We start from the raw sequence: 24,301 nt of genomic DNA, 5'->3' as shown, positions 1-24,301 counted from the left end.
ACGTTAAAGTTCTAAACTCATTCTCATTACACTTAGGCTTACGATAATTTCTTTTAGGCTTTGGAATGTTACAGCTTATACAGATTTTGTATGTGTATATTTGGGGAAGTGTTACGTGAGTGACTACATTCCTGATTTTGCTTTTAAAATTTTGTGGCTATCTCTCTTTGCAGCGCTGTGTATTGAATACAGTAAATCAAAACTAGAAAAGTGGACATTGGTAATGATATTTACAAGAGAATGGTAAAATGAAAATTGAAAGTAGTATAGCGTTATTCTTATACAGGTAAAAAAGAAAGAAGATGAGATTTGGATAAAATTGTTTTAATCAGCTATAAAATCTTCATATACCCTTTTTTTTAAAAAAAAAATCTTTATATACCTTATCAAAGTATGCTTTAAATTTTATATTTGTGAGTGTGTGTATTGGAAATGTTTTTGTCTCATTCATAGACTCTGAAGGCAGGACTCCCAAAAAGAAATTCTCTGAGTTGCAGAAAGAAAGACGCGAACAGGCACAGCGAACTGTTTTAATACATTGCCCAAATAAAATCAGTGAAAAAAAATTTCTGAAATATTTATCCCAACATGGACCTATTAATAATCATTTCTTCTATGAGAGCTTTGTAAGTATTTGAAAATCATCTAACATTTATGCTTTTGAAAGATATGCATTTTTGCTATTTTGCTATTATTATAGTATCATATCATTATGAAAATAACATTGGTTATTTGCAATATGGTAAAGTTAGATTCTCTTTTGATACCTTACATCTTTCTTTAAATTTCTTTTTCTTTTTCTTTTTGTTTAAAGATTTTATTTAATTATTTATTTATGAGAGACACAGAGAGAGGCAGAGACATAGGCAGAGGGAGAAGTAGGCTCCATGCAGGAAGCCCAATGCAGGACTCAATCCCGGGACTCTAGGATCATGCCCTGAGTCAAAGGCAGACACCCAACCCCTGAGCCACCCAGGTGTCCGATTTCTTTAAATTTCTTTAATGATATTTTGGTCTGAGAATAGAAATCTTTATGGCATTGTTATAGAATTAGAAGTAGTTTATAACTGACTAATTCCATTATTTGAATAAGTAGTCTCTTATTTTAGGGGTAAAGGCAGGGGGGACGGGGATTTTTGTTTTGCCTTTTGATTTTCTATTTCATCATTGTTTTCAGAGAGGAAGAGGCAGAGACACAGGCAGAGGGAGAAGCAGCCTCCCTGCAGGGAGCCCGATGTGTGATTCCATCCCGGGTCTCCAGGATCATGCCCTGGGCTAAAGGCGGTGTTAAATTGCTGAGCCACCCAGGCTGCTGTATTGTTCCTTTTCTTAGTCTGCTTCTAATGATTAAAACCAGTGCTATGTTAGAAGTCTATTATCTGTAATCGTTTTTAGTATTATGATAATCATTTGGAAATTTGAACAGAAATACTATGTAAAATATATCCATCTGAGATGTCTTCTGTTTTTCCTTATGATTTTGGCATAGGGTCTTTATGCTGTTGTAGAATTTTGTCAGAAGGAAAGTGTTACTTCACTACAGAATATAACTCGTACTCCGAGTATGGACACAGAGGCTGCAATTCCATTCAAGTCACGTTTCTTCAATTTAAAGATGAAAAATCCATCAAGTCAGACTTCAGAACAGTCCTGTATACAATGCAGTAATCATTCCCCTCCTTCAAGCAAGAAGCTTTCTGAATTACTTTGTTATGCAGAAAGTGTAAGTTTTTAGGTATACTTCCCAATCTCTAAAAATATGTGTGTGTATGATATTAGTTTGTATATTATAGGTTCTTTTCATAAAATATTCATACTGTAGAATGTGTCAAGTGAAAAGTGAAAGTGATCCTTCTCTGCTCCCCTCCCCCATGCCCTGCTTATACTCCTGAGTAACCGCATTCTTCCAGAGTTTTCAGTCTTTGGACTATGCAGATTTTCTTTCTCCGGTCAGCATAATGGCATACAGTTGTACTTGGCATTTTTCTATAAATTTAAAAATATCTCCCCCCCCCCCCCCCCCAAAAAAAAATCTCATTTCTGATTTAATCTATTTTGCTGCCCTAACATTGTTCGTATTAGTTTTGGGTTTTCTTCCTGAGGCTTGTCAGAGGTTTAGCTAGTTTAGTAGTCCTTTCAAAGAATCAGTTCATAATTTTTACCAAATGCTATTTTTGTTTGATTTTCTAATTTTAAAAAATTTATTTCTAACCTTATACATTTCTTTTGTTTTCTTTTATTTATTTTTCTTGAGTTTTATAGTTCAATTTTTTTTTCAGTTATTTTCAATAGTATTTCCAAAAATGGGCATTTGAGGCTATGATTTTTATTGTAAATACTGCAGTTTCAAAATGTGCTTTTAAATCCCAGTTTTCTGGTGAAAATACAGGATTTTTATTCTGAGGAATTGAGGGATCTTGGGCCTTCATTACCTGAGGTATTGCTTATTTCTGGTATTTCTTGCCTTTAACATGGTTCTTCCGTCCCCCCAACTTCATTTAAAATATCTAGCTATGTGGTTGTTTTGATCTCTTCTGGAGCATTTTACTATTTTCATTTTCCTAAAACAATACTTTAGTTGTATTAAAGTAGTAGTGGTTTTAATTCTAGCCAACTTTGGTTTTGCTCATGTTACCATTCTTCAGTTCTCTTTAAAAGAATAGTTAAAATCTTTTTAAAAATTTGATCAACTTTAATGGTCACAGGGAGAAAGTGTATGTTTTTAAGGTAAGTCTCCAAAGCCATCAAATCTCTAGAAGTAAAATGACAGTTATTTTATATGACCTGTACATTTTCTGTATTTTGTTGGTTTTGTTTTGGTCAGCTAGATAGATGATCAGCTGAATACTCTGCTGAAGGAGTTCCAGTTAACAGAGGAGGACATTAAACTACGATATCTCACCTGTTCTCTTATTGAAGACATAGCAGCTGCATATTTTCTGGACTGTACAGTGAGACCCTTTGGGTCCTCAGTCAACAGTTTTGGGAAATTAGGATGTGATTTGGACATGTTTTTGGATCTAGATGAAATTGGAAAACTTAACACCAACAAGGTAATTATATTTCTTTAGATCACTAAAATTAAGATATTATAGAAGTAATCTTTGGGTGTAATAAAATTATAACTGTTGGTTTATAGACTTTAATAAATATGGCTAAAGAATACCTACTTGATATTGATTATTTAGTTATAAAGTTTTTCTTTGTATTGGTGTAATAGATGATAATTTTTTTGTGAAAATTCTACACATATGCAAATAAAAGGAGTATTTTTTTTCCAAAGATTCTGAAGTTTTTCCATTAGGCCAGGGTTATTTATTGGGTTATTCATATTTCTGTATCTTAACTAATGTTTTTTTTATATCTGTGTGATCTAGTTATTGAAATAACTAGTTATTTGAAATCTCATGATTTTTGGTTTTGTTAATTTCTCCTAGGAATTCTTTTGATTTTTGTTTTATTCAGAGGCTCTGTTAGCTACATGTAGTATATAGGTATATGATTATTATGTCTTCTTATTGGGTTGTTCATTTATTATTAAATTATGTCCTTTATATATGCTTTTCCCCTAAATTCTTGTTAAGATAACTACCTGTTATTTGCTTCACATATCTTCTGTATCTTCATTTTTGACCTTTACATATGTTTTGGGTATCTCTCTCATCTCTGATCACCAGATCACTGAATTTTGTGCTTATACTCTGAGCTGTTTCTTCAAGTATTTGTTCATTGTTACTGATCATGTATTTATTCATTATTACTGATTATTTTTGGATTCATTTTTATTGTCTTTTTATTTATGCTTTTTTCTGTACTTTTTATTTGCTTTTATTCCCTTTCCTTTCCTCCTACCGGATTACTGCTTTAAAAAAAAAAAAAAAAGCAAAACTGAAGTATAGTTGATACAGTGTTACATTAGTTTCAAGTGGATGTATTTGAAAAGTTTATATGTTATGCTATCCTAACCACAAGAGTCTATCTTGTCACATCGGTCCCTGTGCAATGCAGTTACAGTACCACTGAACAAATTCTCTATGTTGTACCTTTTATTCCTGTGGATTTTCCTCTTATAGTTTAGAAATTATATATTCCATTTAGTTCTTATTAATATGTCTTAATGGGTAAAGTTGACCAGTATCTCTGCCATTCTCCCAAACAACATAAAGGATGCTTTAATTTTTTTTAAAGATTCTATTTATTTATTTATTTGAGAGTGAGAGAGAGAGAGAGAGAGAGAGGGAGCACAAGCCTGGTGGAGAGGCAAAGGGGGAGAGAGAGAGAAGGAGCAGTAGACTCCTCCCTGAGAGGGGAGCCTGATGCAGGGCTAGATCCCAGGACCCTGGGATCATTACCTGAGCTAAAGGTAGGTACTAAACCCACTAAGCCATCCAGATGCCCTAAGGATGCTTTAATTTTTTTATTTTTTAAGATTTTATTTCTTCATAAGAGACATACACACACACAGAGGCAGGGACACAGGCAGAGGGAGAAGCAGGTTCCTTGCAAGGAGCCCGATGTGGGACTCCATCCTAGATCCTGGACTCATGCCCTGAGCCACTGAGCAGACGCTCAGCCACTTAGCCTCCCACAGGCAGAGGGAGAAACAGGCATCCTGCAAGGAGCCCAATGTGGGACTCGATCCTGGATCCTGGGATCACAACCTGAGCCAAAAGCAGACACTCAACCACTAAGCCATCATCCCAGAATGCTTTAATTTTTTTTTTTAAAGATTTTATTTACGAGAGTCAGAGAGAGAGAGAGAGAAACAGAGAGAGAGAGAGAGAGAGAAACAGACACAGGCAGAGGGAGAAGCAGGCTCCATGCAGGGAGCCTGACGTGGGACTCGATCTCAGGTCTCCAGGATCACACCCTGGGCTGAAGGGGGCGCTGAACCACTGAGCCACCTGGGCTGCCCAGCTTTAATTTAATTACAACTTTGAAAAAGCTTCTGGGGCACCTGGGTGGCTCGGTGGTTGAGCGTCTGCCTTTGGCTCAGGTCGGGATCCCGGGGTCCTGGGATCGAGTCCCACATTGGGCTCCCCATGGGGATCCGGCTTCTCCCTCCCACTGCCTGTGTCTCTGCCTCTCTCTCTGTCTCTCTCATGAAGAAATAGTCTTAAAAAAAGGGGGGGGGGGGCTTCTGTGTGTTTATAAAATGTAGGTTTTTATGACTCTGTCTTTTTTATATCTCATAAGAAAGACTGTCTTTCTTAAGCTAGTAATTCTCTATGTGGATGTCCAGGTGGCCCTTCAGCCTGCCATTTTGAAAATGAAACTTTTTTTTTTCATTTTTTGCGAATATTCTTTGGAAGTTTTTATAAAAGTTCTTATGTATGTTTCACATGTTAATTTAGTGGCATTTTAGTTTTCCTGACATTTGCTATCTTAATTCTGTTTCAAATTATCTTTTGTATCTCCCCTTTTATGTATATCCTCAAAGCTATAGTCACACAGTTCCTTATAAACGCTCAGTGTCTTGCTCATATTTCTGTCTTTCTCCAAATTCCTTCTGTTATGTTTAGTTAGTGGCTGATATATTCCTTCTACTATATTATAAGATACGGTGGGGCAGCAACCATGTCTATTCATTTTCTTATCCCACCGAGTGCCTGGCATAACTTAATATACTTGTAATATGCTTACGGAATTAAAACTGGCCAAGGAATGCAAAATACATCAAAATAAAATGAATCATTCCTCTAGTTAAACTAACATGTACTTGAAATTGTATTACATTCCTGGCAGGGACACTTAAATTGGGTTAGGTTATTTTTAATGTAGGTAAAAAGACTTTGCTAAATAATCAAGGTGCATAAAAATGTTTTGGGATGATTAAAACCTGTGCTCTGGAGCCAAACTACCAAAGAGTACTTCTTCTACTTACTAGTTGTGTGATCCTCAGGAAATTATTTGTCTTCTCTGTGCCTACAGTTTTCTAGCTCTGAGATTGAGTTAGTACTAGAGCAGCTGTCACCTAGAGTGTTGGAGGGGCCTGACTGGGCTAATACACATGACATACTTAGGATGGTGCTTGGCATGTAATAAGTGTTCAAATGTTGATCACAGTCAGCTGCAGTATTACTAGTTATTTAATTATTTTGCAAATACGAAACAGTTTTTTCTTTGAAAGTAGAGGGAGGAGTTGGAAACTTTCAGTTAGGTCTTAGGTTTCTGAAATACAGAGGTATTCCGAAAAGATATTTTAAAAGACAGTGTTTCAGGGGCACCTGGGTAACTCACTCAGTTAAGTGTCTTACTTGGGCTTCGGTCATGATCTCAGGGTGCTGTTGGTCGTCTCCTCACTCAGCGGGAAGTCGGCTTTGCCCTCTGCCCCTCCTCTTTCTCTCTGAAATAAATAAATAAATCTTTAAAAACATAGATAAAAAACAGTGCTCCAGTCTCACTAAACAATTTGATGTTATTTGGTTAGTAGGTATGTGTTATAAACATATACTTTGAAATATGTGCTTGTTTAGGATTATAATAGCTTTGCTAATAGAAACATTAAAAATGAAATACAATGAAAAACAAGCACTTTTTAAAAAAGATTATACTTATCTGAGAGCATGCGCGCTCACAGAAGTGGGGAGGTGGAGAGCAGAAGGAGGACAAGCTGGATCTCAGGACCTTTGAGATCATGACTGGGGTCCTAAATCCAGCCAGGCACTTAACCAACTGAGCCACCAAGGGACCCACTTTTAAACTCACCAACTTCAGGGCAGCCCACATGGCTCAGCGGTTTAGCGCCTCCTTTGGCCCAGGGCGTGATCCTGGAGACCCGGGATCGAGCCCATGTCAGGCTCCCTGCATGGAGCCTGCTTCTCCCTCTGCCTGTGTCTCTGCCCCTCTCTCTCTCTCTCTCTCTCTGTGTGTGTGTCTCTCTCTATGAATAAATAAATAAAATCTTAAAAAAAAGTAAACTCACCAACTTCATAAAAGAGTCTCTTTGCTTTGTGCAGTTGTGAACTCTCCTTCCTTTTGGTGTGTGTCTCCTTTGGCTAAGCCAGATTTTTGAAATTTTAATTTTTTTAAAGGGAAATCTGTCTGGATGACAGAATAGAGAAAACACAGCATACTTATTTGTGGAGATTATATACATGATACATGTATATATTTTTTAATGTATTTTTTTCTGATTATATGGTACTAGTTTAAAAAAATGTGTAATGTAAATATCTTTGATGGTCCCCCCACCTCCAGAAGTAGCTACTGTGAATAGTTTTATATTTTGTCCTGGATTTTTTCCTTTGCATGTAGAAATTCTTTTTTATAACAAAATCTCCTTAATCTTCATAGATTGTAACTTGATCTTTTTTTTTCCCTCCAGTTAATAGTATCTTGGCATTTCAGTCTACTGCATCCTTTTCAGTGGCTGCAGAGTATTCCATCAAGTGAATGGTGGAATACTTTATTTAACCAGTCCTTTATTTGTTAACATATTTTTTTAACCAGTCTTTTATTTGTTAGACATGGTGGAGTATTTTTCCCCTTTCTTTGTTGTCAACTGTATTAGTTAATACTCTTCAGTTATTCGCAGAAACCAACTCAAACTAGCTTAAACAAAACAAAAAAAAAGTAGAGGAAGCATTATAGAACCCAGGGCCAGGAATGTGGATGATGAGTCTTAGGAAAAAAAAACTAGAAGTAGGAAGTGAAAATTATTAAGAGTCCATGAGGTTAGTTGCTGTTTTTCTTTCTCCCCTTCATTCCACCCTCTGTATCCCCACTGATTTTTTTTTTTTTACATTTTTGTTCTTGTGATATAGAATGTGCCTGCAAAAAGCTTCTGAGTCATATATTTCAGCCACATGGTTGCCTCTGAACTTCAGTTCCAATTCTCAGAAGTCTCTGGATGAATATATGGTATAGTGTTCTGGTGCTTACATCAGCTGCTGTGCCTGGTCCATGCAGCTGGGAGTAACTCAGTGATGGTGATCCTGGCAGCCTTTTGGTCTTTGGCAGACTGATAAATGAAAAATCCCAGTGTTGTTTTAATATCTTCTTTGGTTTCTAGGAAATAAGAGCATCTTTTATTGTCTTTCTTAGCCATTTTTATTTCTACTGTTAATTTCTTATTCAAAAAAAATTTGTTTTTAGAATTGGGTGAGTTTTTCTCCCTTTCATTTATATATACCCTTCATAAATTTGGGAAATTAGCCCTGTATGTGACATATGTATTAATTATTATTATACCTTTGTCATTTTTTTCTAGCAGTGAATTTATGTTTTACCTTGAGATGGTTTTAGTTTTCATATAATCACATTTCTTGTTTTGTATCTTCTGGAATTTTGTGTCATGCTTAGGAAATCCTTTACTACTTGTAAAAACATTCATCCATTGTCTTCTGATACTTTACTGATAAAACTTTGTATGTGTAAATCTTGATTTATGTTGAATTTACTTTTAGGACTAACATCAGGATCTAGTTTATTTTTTCCACTGGCCGCTTAACTTATTTGTTAGGTAGTAATTTTACCCCAGTGATTATTTTTTGCTTATAAAAAGCTCCCATTTACACATGTTTTTATATTCAGACCTCAGGAAATTTTCTAATGGAATTTCAAGTGAAAAGTGTTCCTTCAGAAAGAGTTGCAACTCAGAAGGTCCTGTCTGTCATAGGAGAATGCCTTGACCACTTTGGCCCTGGCTGTGTGGGTGTACAAAAAATCTTAAATGCTCGATGTCCTCTTGTGAGGTTCTCACACCAGGCCTCTGGATTTCAGTGTGATTTGACTACTAACAATAGGTATGATCTCTTTAATTTTATCACCTTATATATGAATATTATAAAGTATTAGCATAGTTCTTATACAGAAACAGTGGCTTTGGACTCTTACAAATGATTCAAAATAGTAACTTTTAAAAATTTTGAACACTTGGATTTAAAACTTGGAACTATTTTCTCTTATATGTATCTGTTGGTTTCTTTGGTCTTCATGAATAAAACGTTAGGATAATGTGTTTAAAGTGTTATACCTAACTAACATCATCTTCTGAGGAGAACTGTTTCATTGTTCTTAACTTAGACTGATAACAACATGAAAGCAGCTCTAGTAGTCTAGTAGGTCTTCTGTGTGTAGTCTTTTAAGTATATTTAAAAATTGCCTCCAGATATAGTCAGCTTTGGGTCTTTAGCAGATTTTCATTTTATTATCCTGGCAACCTGCTTCCTTAAAAAAAAAAAAAATAGGGTATGAATGACAGGTTCTTTCATACTCTTGATTTCTTTTCTTTCATTCTCTGTCAGGAAAACTTCTCAATTGAGTTTATTTCATAACTAGTATTCTCCTTGCCTGCATTAGATTTCACTATATTATCCATTCGATAAATAATCATTACTAAAAACAGATTCAGAAAATCCATTCCAGAGCAGTTTTTTTGCTTCAACTTGTGTTCACTAACAAGTCAGTGCTGAGTACTTTGGAATTTCTCTCAAGTAGCTCAGGGAGTAAAAATAAAAAAAATATATATATATATAATGCACTTTCTATCAGTTTTTAAAAATTTATTTTAGTATTCTTCAGGTTTTTATACGCCTGTATTGTTTCTTTATATCAAATACCTTGCACTGTTTGATAATGTATTTTCAGCTTAATGTAGATTCATTGACATAAAACATCTAATCACCTTGAATTTCTAATTTGTCATTTCTTCTGTTCTCTTTAAAACTCAGGATGTAAATGCCATGCCATACTGTTAATGGTTTTGTGCCCTCTGTCGGTTCTTTGGGAAATTACAGAATGTATTTTGATCAGTGGGAGCTTAATTTCAAAATATTTCTGATTAATAATTTTTTGCATTGCAACATTATGACTAGGAAACATTGAAAATAAGTTCTGAAGTTTGATTTCTTTAAAAGGCATTTTATCTTCATGGGTTTTGGTTTTTTAAATGTTAGATTTAACATAATTTTGGCTGAATCTTAAGACATATATATACTTATAATAAAATAAGTAGACTATTTTCTTTGCATGCTGAAGGACTAGATAACTAAAGTGTGAAAGTGAGGTGTAGAGCCTCTTATTTACAAATGTGTCAGTGTCTTTACTGATAGTTACTAAAGAGCACATATATAGTGTGTTTCCCTTATTATTTAAATCATTTAGAAATTTCGATTTAAAAATTCTGAATTTTATAACTACAATATGACTGTCAATATTTAAAAGAACATTTTAATGTTAATGAATGTATTTGATATTTAACCATTCACATTAAATTTTATTTGCAAATATATAATGCTTTGATTATCTGATCATGGTGTTCTGAATATGCTTAGTTATAGTAAGATATTTTACATGTTCCCTGGTATGTGTTTTTTTCTTCTCTGGAACAGTAATTTGGGGGTTTGAAAATTCTTTTTCTTTTTCTTTTGAAGGATTGCCTTGAAAAGTTCTGAACTGCTTTATATATATGGTGCTCTCGATTCAAGAGTGAGAGCCATGGTGTTCAGTATTCGATGTTGGGCTCGAGCACATTCATTAACAAGTAGTATTCCTGGTTCTTGGATTACAAATTTCTCTCTTACAATGATGGTCATCTTTTTTCTCCAGAGGAGATCACCCCCTATTCTTCCAACACTTGACTACCTAAAAACCCTAGCAGGTAAGACTAGCAGCAGTCTATTTTCTCTTTCTGACGTTTTAAATGAATATAATTACCTACCTACCGTTATCAAAGACACGTGTGTTTTTTAGTCTGTAATTTGTTTTTATTTTTAAAGCTTTGTGAATCTAAAATTTAAGTGCTTTTTATTTTTTTAATGCCCACTAGGGGTCATGAGAGCAGATGATTTGCAAAGCTGAGGCCTTGAAAGTTCTGTCCTATTTGTGTCAGTTGGCAAGGTTGTTTACAATTATCATGAGACAGTTGGAGCCGCTTATTTGACCAAGCCTGGAATGACCTTGAGGAAAAAAACATCCCAGATACAGCTTTTGAGTGGATCACAGTTTCAACAAGGACTTTCCAAATATGAATTTATTTCCAGATTTTTTTTGAAGATGCTAAAAATGGTTTCATAATGTTTTAAAGATCCTAAATGTTTTTTGATTAAAAGTTCACAAGCAATCTGAGATGAATTATTTTTAAATTAGTATATTTTAAAATTTATGTTGTAAATTGATATTTTGGTAGAGTGCTGGAGGGAGATATTAAAGTATTAATAGTTCTAAATTCTAAAAAGAAGATAAATCAGGGATACACTCAAAATGTGTAGACACTGTATCTTTTACCCATTCTGTATGTTGCTGCCAAATAGTAATTTTTTTTAAGGTTTTTATTTATTTATTCATGAGAGACGCAGGGAAAGAGAGACAAAGGCAGAGGGAGAAGCAGGCTCCTTGCAGGGAGCCCAATGTAGGACTCGATCCCAGGACTGCAGGATCACGCCCTAAGCTGAAGGCAGATGCTCCACCACTGAGCGACCCAGGCATCCCAAATACTTTTAAAGTACATCTCTGAATCTTCCAGTTTGAAATAACCTTTAAAGGGTTTTTTTTTTTTTTTTTTTTTTAATTCTCTATGGACAAACCTCAGTTTCCTTAGCTAGGTATTAAAGATCTTCACTTATTAGCTAGTCAGACCCAACTTCCTAGTCTCTTTTTCCCTTGTTCCACCTCTTGCATTCCCACATTCCACTCAATACTGTTAGGCCTCCCATCACATTCCATTTCAAATCTTTTGTTCACACTATTTGTTTTTCTGCCTGGCCTGTAACTTCTTTTCTCTCAGTTCTTTCTTCTGTGCACCTTCTGTTATTATCCAAATTAGAAGTAGTTCCTTCCTATGAACACTGTTAAGTACTGATTTAGCTTGAAATTGAGCTTTATAAAACCTCTGTGTGTAGGAGGTTAATGGAAAGTAGGAAGTTTTCAGAAGATAGGATAGTGGTCATGTATCTCACTTTTGAGGTTGAAATAAAGGGGCACTATCCATGGCTGTGCTCATCTCATTGTTTGGTATCATTCACTCACTAAATATTTATTGGTTACTTACAGGTATTATGTTTAGTGCAGTGAGGATACAGATGTATTCTTAGGTAACTCACAGTCCGGTAGAGATGTAAGAGACACACATACAGACATACAGACATACATAAAATGTGGGTACATCTTCAGAATAAACCTGTACATAGCACTTCCTCTTCAACCTTTGCTGTGTGTGCTAACGCTTAAAACTGCCCTCATAGAGACCATTTCGGGGAAATATGGACCTTTCAGAGTTTAGAAGCTAAGGAAAGTAGAAGCCTATAAGAAAGAGTAGAAGTTATAAGAAAGTAGAGCTATAATCAACTGAGGCAAGTTGATGTTGGGGACAAACTGTTCCTAACATCTTATTACTCTTTTCTAGTCTTACTTGTACTGTTACTTTTGCCAGAGTGGGGCTCTTACCATTCCCTTCCCTGGAACATTTATACTAACCTTCTCTCCTTACCTCCTTTTGTTACCCACCAGTATATTTGTAACTAGCAGAGCAGTTGTCAGAAATTCATGTCTAATTGTATTATTCTCTCTTGAAGTCTTTCAGTAACTTCCTAGTATCTTTAAAAAAAAAATTCTAATTATTTTAGAAAAAATGTGATTGATGGACAAACTGAAAATTACATGTTTTAATTTCAAATCTATTTTTTTAAAACAAATGTATTTGTATCTAATGGCATCAAAACAGAAAAAACTTGTTTTTGGAATCCTTTAATTTTCTATTTTAAAATTCCAAATTGCTTGTTTAAAATTTTTCATGTTAGCTTTTTAAAAGAAATTTTCAGGTTTTTTTTTTGCAATTATTTTTCTACACATAGCACATTGTGGATGTGAATGACAATAAATGAAGAAGCAAATTTGATAGCATTATTGCTACTTTTTTATCTTTTATTTTTGATGTTCTAGCAATATCTTGAATTTGTTATAAAAGAATTTTTCATAAATTAATGTATTTTAAGGATGTTGTAAAGATTATTTTAAGGAGATTTTATCAAAATATTTTTTTCTATTCATTTAGGTATTTTTCAAATACCACGTTTTTTGTACTTCCTGATTTTAACCAGCGGTCCCATGTTGGTATATATATCTAATATATGTATATCTAAGAATAAAAACAGTGTTAAACTATGAAATAATCCAAACCATCTTGGGTGCTCTGTGATTGATTAGCTGAGTAAGTTAAGTCTTGTGTACATTTTGTTTTTTCTAAGTGTGCCTCTCACTGGATATTCATTCATATAGAGGCACTTGATTTGTCTTTAAAAAAAAAAAAAAAAAACTTGCTTCCTTGTTTGTTTATTAATAAAAGGTGGCATGAATTTCTGGAACACCTTCTAGGACTTGATAAACCTGTTTGGAACCGAGAATAAGTCCAGACATTGTAGAGTTGTATTTAGGGTCTCTTTGACCATTGTTTTCCTTGTCTTCTGTGTTCACTTCTGTGTGCAAATCTGGAGCCTCCGCAGTCTAAACTCCTTGCTGATCCTCAAATGCTTTGTTCTTTTTGGCATCTGTCTTTATGTGAAATTGCCGCCTTCTCACTACCTTGTCTCTTCACATGGAGAGACCTCTTCTCTGTTATGCCAGGGAAGAGAGAAGACAGATCCAGTCCAGGATTTCATGTGTTGGGTCACTGGTGTCTGGCTCCCTCCTGCCTTCCTCCCAGGAGGTTGGCTTCCAAGCACCTGGTACACACGTGTAACAACTGCCACACTGCTGACTTCTTTTACCTGCCTGTGTTGGCCAAGCCTTTTTAGGGCAGGTGATCTTTGATTCATTTCTGCATTTTCTGTTCTTGGCATAGTATCGGGTCCCTAGGAGAAGTTCAGTAAATTTCAGGGAATTGGCTGAACGTTTTGCAGTTGAAAGCTTTTTGTACTGTGCATGATGGCCATTTTCATATTTTGGTTACTCTTGAATTTCTGTTTCTTTGTGTTTTCTTAGAATCTCCACTCCTTTCCCCTCTATGTCTCTTACTGTGTGTTCTCTCCTAAATTGGTTTTGCTGCTTTTGTTATGTTTACTTCTGTACTTGGTGCTTTCTGTGGCATTTTCTTTTTATAAATACTTGTTTGATTGCAGTTTTTTGCTTAGGATCCCTGTGCTTACTTCCTGTGACGAATTAAAGATTTGAGGAAGAAATGACTGGGTATAGTATCTCTGGCAATGTTGATGCAGAAACCCCAGAATGGAAGAGAGTTTTAATTGGTAGCTCTGTGTGACCCAGTCACAATTTATTGGGTGCTAACTCTGTGCCAGGTACTTGGCTAAAAAGTCTTACACATCATCTTATTCAGTCTTCCCAGCAAATCTTAATGAGACACAATTATTTTTTTCATTTTATAGATGAGAAAACTGAGGTTTTGAGTTTTTCCAAATTTTTTAAGGTAACTGAAATATACTATATCTAGAAGTACATGTTTGTGTGTGTGTGTGTGTGTGTGTGTGTGTGTATATATATATATATATATATATATATATATATATATCAGATTTCACAAACTGAACACACCCATGTAACTACCAGCCGGACTGAATGAATACCACAGAAGCACTAGTTGTATTTCCTTTTGGTCTCTACACCCTCCCTGACCTCCCTTTCAATAGTATGGATTCATTTTACTTGTTTATGTCTCTTAGATATAAAGGATCATATAGTGTGTATTGTTTTGTATCTGGTTTCTTCTCTTTCAACATGATGTTTAAGAGATTCAGTCCTACTGCTTGTGTATTAGTGGACCATTCATTTTCATTGTGATATAGTACTCTTCTATGTGAATATACCAAAAAATACTTATTTTTTGATGGGCATTTGAATAACTTGTAGTTAGGACTGTTACAGGTAATTGCTGATAACATTCTCATGTGTTTCTTTTGGTGAGCATAGGCACTCCTGTTGGTCAAATATAAACTGGTCATAGAATTTCTGAGTCTTGGAATTTGGGCATATCCAGCATTAGTAGACACTGCCAAACAATTTTCCAAAGTGTAAACTCCCACAGGCATTATGGACAAATTCTAATTGTGCTTTATCTTGCCAACACGCGGTATTATCTTTTTATGGTAGCTGTTCTAAATGCATGGTAGTGGCATAATGGTGTGTTTTGGTTTTCTTTTTCCTAATGACTAATGAAGTTGAGCACCTTCTTGGGCTATATCAGCCATTTGGGTATTTCTTGTGATGTTTCTTTAAGTTGCCTATTGTTCTCTTGGCTTCTCTTTAAAAGATTCATCGGTAGGAATTCCTTACATATTCCACAGTTGAATCCTTTGTCACATGTTACAGATGTGTGTGTATATTTGATATCTCAAATAAATACATACTATGGTTCCTTTTTCACTCTCTTAATGGTGTTTGGTGAAAAGAACTAATTTTTAAAATTTAGTTTTGTCAAAGTTACAGATGCACTTGTTAAAGAGTAAAATATTCTACAAACATGGTAACAGTAACTCACACTCTGAACCTGTGCCTTCTATTCCTTTTCCTTGCTCTGTAGGCAGCTACTTTAACTCTTTTAGCTGATTTGTTTGCTATTATAAACTGTATTTCAAAATAAAGTGCTTTAATTTTGTATTTATTGGGGAGTGGAATTGGCATATACATTGTATTGGTTTTAGGTATAGAGTTTGATGATTCAGTATTTGTATATGTTGCAAAATGATGACCATTTTTCTTGATTTTTAGTTTTAGGTATCAGGTATGATTTCCCTTTATGGAAGAAGAGAAATTACCTTTTTTCCTCCTGTAGCCCTCACTATACACATATCTCTTCTGCCCCTCATATTCTGAATATGGCTGTGGCTCAATTTTGCTATACACTCTTTATACTATTATGATTATGTAAATGCTATTCTGGTCTAATCCATGGAGTAAACTAAAATTAATTTCCTTTCCTGCCCAACTTTTTCTATTCTTTGGAGATAATAGTTTTTAATACTACTTAATTTCTTGTTTGCTTAGTTTTGTTTGTACTTAACACTACTTGAATCTCCAACTTGCTACTGGTTGTAAATCTTGTCGGAACAGTCAGAATCATCACATACTCTAATTCTTCCTTATGTAGGCTCCATTTTTCTAAATAAATTATTTTTTTACCATTTTTTTTTTTTGAGTTTTTGTTACAAGTTTAGTGTCATGTTAGAAGCCTTCCTCAGGTATCTGATAATCTTTGATTTTCTGCTCATATTTGAGTTAGGAACTAATAAAAAGTTAATTTGAACCTCTGAGCTTAAGGGGAGGGGGCTTGTTGACCAAGAGCTTCATTGTAGGGTAATGTAGCTGGACTGTTCCATTGGCGGGTGCTTTTTATGTCACTATCTGTGGGTCATTCCTCTTGAGCTATTCAGATTCCCCAGACATGACTCTTTTAATATTTTGCTGGAAGAAAAGTTCTGGTTACTAGCATGCCATAACTTTGACACTAATTAGTGCTGGAGCTGTTGGCGTAGCTCAGTGAGCCAGAGGATCCCGGCTGCCAGTCATGTTCTCCTGCAACTGTTCCGTCATAACATCCTGGGGTGATCACAGCTAAGGCCTTTAGGTTGCTCTACTACTGGCTTATTAAATAAAAATGGCACTAAAAATTTCTTGGGCTCCTTTACTCTGTGCCTTCACCAGCATTCAACTCTGTTCACATACCTTAGCATTCTCTGCTGACTCTCTTTGAAATATAGTCTGTATGAGAGGCTCTGATCTTGGATCTTTATAAGATTTGGGATCATTGAGGTAGTATGGTTGGAAAGGCCTGCTTTGTTCCATCATAGAATGACTATCCATTTTTTTAGCTGTTCTAATCAAATCCAGAACTTGGGGTACAGATTCCTCTGTGATGAGTATTTAAGATGTTCTTCACTCTTTAGTGTTTGGATCACAGCAGGGGCAAAAATCCTTTCCGTTCTATACTTTTCAATAGATAAGTGAGATGAACAGGGGGAAGGATCTTTAAATACTGTGCTATAAAGAAAATCCGTAAATTTCTACCAAAGGAAGGAGGCTATAGGAAAGGCTCCATTTGCCTGCCAGGGAGGTATACCTGAAGGTGTGAGCAATATGACAGTGCCATGTGCATTTCATACAAAGTATTTCCATATGTTGGTCTGCTCTGCAATGATGGACACAAGCAAGGGCACACCTTCGAGAGAAAGGAGATGATGATGGAAACTTTTTTATAGAACTATTCTTGAAATGAAAGGGTGAGTCTTTTTTCTGATTCTTGCTTTTGGGGGATCAGCAAATAAATTCTTTGTTAAAACTTGCTTTTAGGACAGTTTTCCTACCCTCAGTTCTGTCTGTCTCTCTGTGTAGATATCCTTTCTTTTACTCTTTCTAAAGTAAGCCTAAGGTTTTCTGTCAGGGAAGAAGAGATCTGGGGGAGTCTAACTGCTTCTTCAACCGTCAGGTTCCAGTCTCAATGCTTCCAGGTAGACCTGGTGCTTGCATTGCAGTTCCTGAGTTGTTGGGAGCTCTGTCTTGTAAATTGGATATTTTCTTGGCTTTCTTTACTCCTAGTTTAGAATTCAGTCTTTTCAGATCTCCTGAGTCTTTGCTACTTGTCTATCAATTCTTTAACTGAAAAATTTTGGGTTGTTCTTATTTCTTCTGTTTTCCATGTTTAAGATTTTATGTCATTTTACTGTCATTTCATTGTTTTGGGAGGGGATTAAGGTAGATGCTTGTGTTCATTTCATTATTTTTACCCTATAGCATGTGCTCTTAACCAGTATATAGTCACCCTCCGTGAGGCTGGGTGTTATTGGAGCATACGGCATGCTTGGAGAAGCAGGTAGAACTTTACCCTGTCTGTTGATTAGCATAAGTGATTAATAGAGAAGAGTCTATATTATAGATGTGCGTATGTGAAGAATAGTATCTAAGTATCAGTCACATTCTGGAGTTGAGTGAGCTACAAGGCAGTAAAGCTCCTTTGAAACATGGATATAACTGTAACACTTAAATTCTTCACAAGATAAGATCTGTACTTGAGAGGCAGTTGCTTGGATGTGCATTTCAAAAAGCATTCTGGGTGAGTGGACTAGAAGGAAACAAAATGACAGTGTGTCTAAGTGAATATCACCCCACCCCCTAATATTAAATAGTCTGCATTGATTAGTACAGCAAAGATCACCTACTGCCTTCTCCCATTTAATTACTAATGACTCATGGTGTACTAGAAGCTTTCGTTAGACCTGTTAATAGTTATAATAGAAGCAGAATATAGTTAAATGATTCTTAGCTGTTCAAGCTTTGTTCCAGTAAGCTCCTCTTATGAAATAGGACATCATAAAAGATTTGTTATCAAAGAAAAAAAATACTAAGCCTTCATATGAACTTTATGCCTGTTCTGTCCCTTACATAAGTGCCGGTCAACTTCAAGTTACTTACTAGATATGCATGTACGTAGCTGGCACAGTGTAGATTTTTCTCTTTTGACCGGAATGATTAACCTAAATAATTATACAACCCATAGACATGATTATCTGTACTGCAGCCTCTGAGTAATCTATAAAGAGTGCCAATAGTGATCTCTGTAACTAATTATGAGTTACTATAGTATGGATATTAGTTCCCTGAAAAAATGTTGGGTAAGTTATCAATCTGGCTATGTCTGTGAAAACTTATTGAGTGAATTTCATTTGTCACGTATATTGTGCTGAAAAGAAATAATGGGTGTACCAATCCATGAGGCTCTAAGGTTTCCAAAGGAAGCAAGGAAATCAAATTTAGTAAATACATAACCTGACTTTTTCATAGTTTCTAAGTTCATGTAAGGTGAAAGTGAAGGAATCTGTCATCAAGCTCCTAATATGAGATAGTTAAGGTGCTTATTACCTGGCTCTTTTCCTCACGACTGCGAGTTTGTATTTACTTAAAAGTTTTGACATTGTTTCCTATAATACCTTTAGGAAAAAAAGTACTGCAGGTTTAAACTAATAGTGATCGGGTTTCATATGTCTGAATAGGTTGAGAATCATTTTTCTGTTGTAGCACTATCCAGTAGAACTTTCTATGATGATAGAAGTGTTCTATATCCATGTTGTACATAAGGTAAGCACTGGTCTCTTGTGGAGGCTGTTAGGCACTTGAAGTATGATTAGTGTGGTCGAGGAACTGAGTTTTTTATTTTAATAGCCACATGTGGCTGGTGGCTGTATATTGGACTGTGGATGTTAAAAACAAATGGGGGAGAGAGGAAAGGAGGGAAAAGACCTGACAGGCAAGCTGCTAGGTTTGAATGTCTTAGAGATTTTGAAAAAAACAAAGATGGCCCTATCTTCAGAGGATACTTTTTTTCCTTAAAGTTTTAGTACTTTCTGTTAAAAACTCTTTTAGTGAAGAGCAGCAGTCACAGAAACAGTCTGTTTTTCATTAATGTACATTCCTAGAAATATTTTAACATGGATCTCATTTTTCTATGGTAGTAATGCTTTAGTTGGAAGTACATTCCTGCAAAGACACAGTAGTTAAAATAACATCGATATATGTGACTGGCATTGTGTCACAAGAAATATAACTTGATAATTTGAAAGAGTAAAACATGTGTCTGGGTCCTATGAAAAATAGAACTAAGTGTGGAGCACCTGGGTGGCTCAGTCAGTTAAGAGTCTGACTTAGGCTCAGGTCATGATCTTGGGATCCTGGGATCGAGCCCAGCATCAAACTCCATGCTCAGCATTCTCTCTTTCTCTCTCTCTCTCAAATAAATAAATAAAATCTTTTAAGAAAAAAAAAAATCTAAGTGTGTGTATAAGTTCTTCAGGGTACTATAATAGAGGACATAAAATTTGCTATTAAAATTAATATGTGGGGTGCCTGGGTGGTTCAGTTCATTAAGCATCCATCTCTTGGTTTTAGCTCAGGTCATGATCTCAAGGTCTTGGGATCGAGCCCCACATGGGGCTCTGCACTTAGCATAGATTCTGCTTCTCCTCTCCCTCTCCCCTTACCCCTTAACCCTGCTTACATTCTCCACTCCTCCAATAAATCAATAAATCTTTAAAAAAAATAAAATTAATATGTTAGGATCTAGAGTGATTTTTAAGAAATTATATTAGTAACCCAAGTCTTAATAAAAAATACCAAAACCACAAAAAAAGAGAGACAAAAATTTGAAAGACCCTTATTTGTCACTTTCTAATTTCTATATTTAATCCCCCTGTTGGGGATTATTATAGCATTCAAAATATTGATCATTCAGATTACTGGTTATGTGCCTGCTGTAAGCTAGACATGTGTTGTGGCTAGACTGGGTGTGTGGAGGGAGAGTAGTGAAGGGGACAGTGACATTTGTAATCCTAGCCTGAGGTAGGAGAGTAGGCAGCGTGTATACAGTCAAAATGCAGTCAGATAAGTGCTCATGGAACATGGAATAACTAACGGAGGATGGCCAACTTGGAATTAGGAGATGCTTTCAAGGTGAGGTGGCTGTTAGATTTTTGAAGACTGAGAATTTGCTTATTGTACAGTGGAAGGTAGAATGGGCAAGGAATTTCATGCTGGCTGTATATTTATCATGAAGGGAAGGATTCCTTATGAAGATACAAATACTTTTTTAGACAAGGTGAATGCTTAAGCCCAGTGTGCTGTTTATTTTGTGGTAGTGAATTCTAGTTGCCTTTAGAAATTATCAGAAGTTCTTCAAAACTCTTAGAACATTCAGTTTGTGTCACAGATGAATTGTTGAAAAAATATGCACCAAGGGGTGATAAGGATGGAAATGGTGAGAAAATGAAATATTATTAAGATAGTGCTGAGATTTGAGTTGGTAAAAGATGGAAACTATCTACATTTTCATTTATAACTGAAAAACTAATGACCTCACAAGATAGATTAAGAATCATTGCGTTGTTGATAGACAATTTTAGTATGCCAAAAAAGTAATGTTAATATCACTGTACTGTAATTAGTCTTAAATCTTTTTTGTAAGGAGTTTTAAATCCTAATAACTGTAAATATATATAACACTGACTAAAAAATAGAACACATTAATCTGTAACTTTGATTTACTTAATTGTAGATTCCTTTTCTTAAGTAGGCACTATCTTTGAAATGTGAAATGTTTTCCATTTCTGTTTATTGAAGATGCAGAAGATAAATGTATAATAGAAGGCCACAACTGTACATTTATTCGTGATTTGAATAGAATTAAACCTTCAGGAAACACAGAAACACTAGGTAGGTGTTTTGTATTTTTTTCCCCCTCTTTCTTTGTTTGTTTTTAATTGAAACAGACCTTCCTCTTATTTTCCTTGTTTTATTTTCTTACAGAATCACTACTCAAAGAATTTTTTGAGTATTTTGGCAATTTCGCTTTCAATAAAAATTCCATAAATATTCGACAGGTAAATAATATTTTAATATTTGGTGATTAAATATCTGATTCTGCTGTACTAGTATTTAATTCATTTTCAAAGCACTGTAATGTGTTAGTGTATTTTAATTCCACAGTGATAGATACTAAAAGAAATTGATGCCTGGAGGAGTTCCATAAGATCATTCATCTAGTTATTTGGAAGCCAGCTCTTTTAGTGTCTAATACTATATCCTTTAAAATGTGTATTATAGTCTGAAAAACTTTCTAGAAAACATAATTTTATATACAGTTCTTTTTAAACTGCTTTTGTGTTCATAGAAGAAGTAGGATACACAGCCCTATAGATTTTAGTGATTCTCTCAATTTGAGCTCTAAATTTACTCAAGCAAATGAATTTATGATCTTGGTTCATCTGAATAGCTGGAATCATAGACATTTTTCTAAAAAAGATAACCCAGAGCAGAACCTTAGGCAAAATCTGTTCCGAAGCTGGGGATATTTGAGATAGCTCTCTCTTTAGATTTATTCTGTTTAGCATTTGAGTACTTGGCTACAACCATTATAAGATTGGCTACATAAGACACATAATCAGATACTCTTTTTGTTGTTTCTTCACATCTCCTTTGTTCATTCCTGCTTCTTATCCTGCTCATGGAGATTTTGTTTAACAACAACAACAACAAAAGTGTGGGGAAGGGAGAAGGAGGGGAGGGCTCTGGAATGCAAGCTACTATGGCAATTAGATTCCATATGAGAAAAAAGTCGCTGATTATATGAAGTTCTTTATCCTTTTTGTACCCTTACCCCTAGGTGACAGAGATGGTTGGACAGACAGGACCCCTGCTGGGCAGGGCATGAGAGAAGTTAGGGAATAGAGGTGCTACTCACATTGGAGAATCTTGGCCATTTGTTTTCTTAATATTTTAGTAGTACATGTGATCTCATTTGAAAGAGGAGAAGATTGTGTATGCCAATGCATCATTGCCATTCATATGAATCATATGAAAGCTTAAGCTTTTTTTTAAATCTCTGTGAGATGTGGTCTTACCTGTCAGAGCCTTATATAACTTGGTATTTTAGGAATATAATAGGAAACGTTCAGTGTTTTAAAATGAATAATGAATTATCCTTTGTTCCTTCTCTTCCTTTCCGACTTTATTCTTGGGAAACATTAATTACTGTATTTAATTTAAGGATTCTAATTTTGTATGCTTCTATTATGTTTTTGGCAAGGCTCAAAAATATGTCTGTCTTCATTTTATTTTCTATTTTTCTTTTTCATTTTTTTTCCCTTCCTCAGCTTTATCCTCCTAGGTAAAAGCTGTTACTTTGAAAATACTTCTATTGATTGATTTAGTCTATATACCTCTCATCTGAACATCATCATCCATAGCTCATAATCCTGATTTATTTTTCTCTAGAGGATAATCACAGAACTATAGTGGTAAAAAAAAAAAAAAAAGAAAGAAGTACATAGACACACAGACACATACACACAGACCTATAATATGCATACATACCCAGTTCTCTTAGGAAAGCAATTCTTTACTCTGTAAAGTTAATGCCGGGATTTTACATGTTTCTGACATTTTATTAAACCAGATTGTTCTATCTGAGTCTTTCATATATTTAATATACATTTTTTCTTCCTTATAATAATATATAGGGAAGGGAACAAAACAAACCTGAATCATCTCCACTGCACATTCAGAATCCTTTTGAAACTTCTCTCAACATCAGCAAAAATGTAAGTCAAAGCCAGCTACAAAAATTTGTAGATCTGGCCAGAGAAAGTGCCTGGATTTTAAGTCAGGAAGATAAAGATCGCCCTTCCCCATCAAGTAATCAGCCCTGGGGGTTGGCAGCCCTGCTGCTCCCTTCCGTGGTAAATAGTGTGTCTCTTGCCAAGAAGAAAAGGAAGAAGCCTGCAAGTGAAAGAATTAAAAATTTGCTGGAATCCATCAAAAGTAGCAGTCCAGAAAATGATACAAATACCAATGGGAAAAGAACAGTCAGTACTCAGGCATAATGGCTACTCCTTTGCTTTAAGAACTGGCTTTCTCTGAGAACATGCTCTTTGGACTGCCTGGAAGAACTGGTGTGAAATTTTCACAGATATCATAACCACTTTCATCTGATGTCTCTTTTCATGATCTTCGCTTTGGGCCTCTTTCTGGTCTGCGGTTCTGGGCTGTTTTCAGTCTGATAAGCCTCAGATCCACTGGCCCTTCAAAACGTCAGCCACAAGGAATAAGTGAAAGAGGATTGGAATGTACTTGAAATAAACTATACAAAGCAAGTGGTAAAAATCAGTTTTAGAATCAAACCATTGTTGATATATACATCAGGCACTGGATGGAAATCATTTAAAAGGACTTCTGGGTATGTACATATGTAGTCAGTGAACACAATAAAGCTTCAGAATTTGCTAGTACTCTTTAGTATGTATTTTTGTATTCCGCAAGCAAAGTATTCTTATTCACATATAAATTAAAACAGAGTCCCAAAGATGTTCATGTTTTTAAAAGGTATTAATGCAGATACTTGATTCACTACATTCTAGGTATTTTACCCCAGGTATATAAAAATATTGATACATTGTATTCTAGAATAATAGGTACTTTCTCTGTTTTCAAAAATAAAACCCTGTTTCTACTATATGATATTCCCAATATCCTTTTTCTTATCTTTTGAAACTTTCTTTCTGTTTGAAACAGATTCATATTGAAATATAATTTCCATACATTCCCTGTGGAGTAACTTTCGGTTTTAGAAGCCAATAGAGGAGTGCTTAAAAACTGGGGTCTTGGGATCCCTGGGTGGTGCAGCGGTTTGGCGCCTGCCTTTGGCCCAGGGCGCGATCCTGGAGACCCAGGATCGAATCCCACGTCGGGCTCCCGGTGCATGGAGCCTGCTTCTCCCTCTGCCTGTGTCTCTGCCTCTCTCTCTCTCTCTCTCTCTGTGACTATCATAAATAAATAAAAAATTAAAAAAAAAATAAAAATAAAAGCATAT

The 24,301-nt window shown here is 35.3% G+C and overlaps 1 protein-coding gene across 1 annotated transcript in view; it reads left to right on the top strand.

The window, feature by feature from the left end:
* Positions 1 to 23,720, top strand: part of LOC112670384 (mitochondrial poly(A) polymerase) — a 29,208-nt gene extending 5,488 nt beyond the window's left edge. The window contains exons 2-9 of the mRNA XM_025464091.3: positions 454 to 626; positions 1,490 to 1,723; positions 2,829 to 3,053; positions 8,536 to 8,747; positions 10,377 to 10,603; positions 21,055 to 21,147; positions 21,241 to 21,314; positions 22,953 to 23,720. Coding sequence (XP_025319876.1) covers positions 454 to 626; positions 1,490 to 1,723; positions 2,829 to 3,053; positions 8,536 to 8,747; positions 10,377 to 10,603; positions 21,055 to 21,147; positions 21,241 to 21,314; positions 22,953 to 23,315 — 1,601 coding nt within the window. The 3' untranslated portion in view covers positions 23,316 to 23,720. The remainder of the gene's footprint in view (positions 1 to 453; positions 627 to 1,489; positions 1,724 to 2,828; positions 3,054 to 8,535; positions 8,748 to 10,376; positions 10,604 to 21,054; positions 21,148 to 21,240; positions 21,315 to 22,952) is intronic.
* Positions 23,721 to 24,301: the final 581 nt, after the last annotated feature.

Source organism: Canis lupus, chromosome 2 (genome assembly GCF_003254725.2).
Source record: "Canis lupus dingo isolate Sandy chromosome 2, ASM325472v2, whole genome shotgun sequence".
NCBI classification, from domain to species: domain Eukaryota; kingdom Metazoa; phylum Chordata; class Mammalia; order Carnivora; family Canidae; genus Canis; species Canis lupus.
This window is presented reverse-complemented; position numbering and strand designations above follow the sequence as displayed.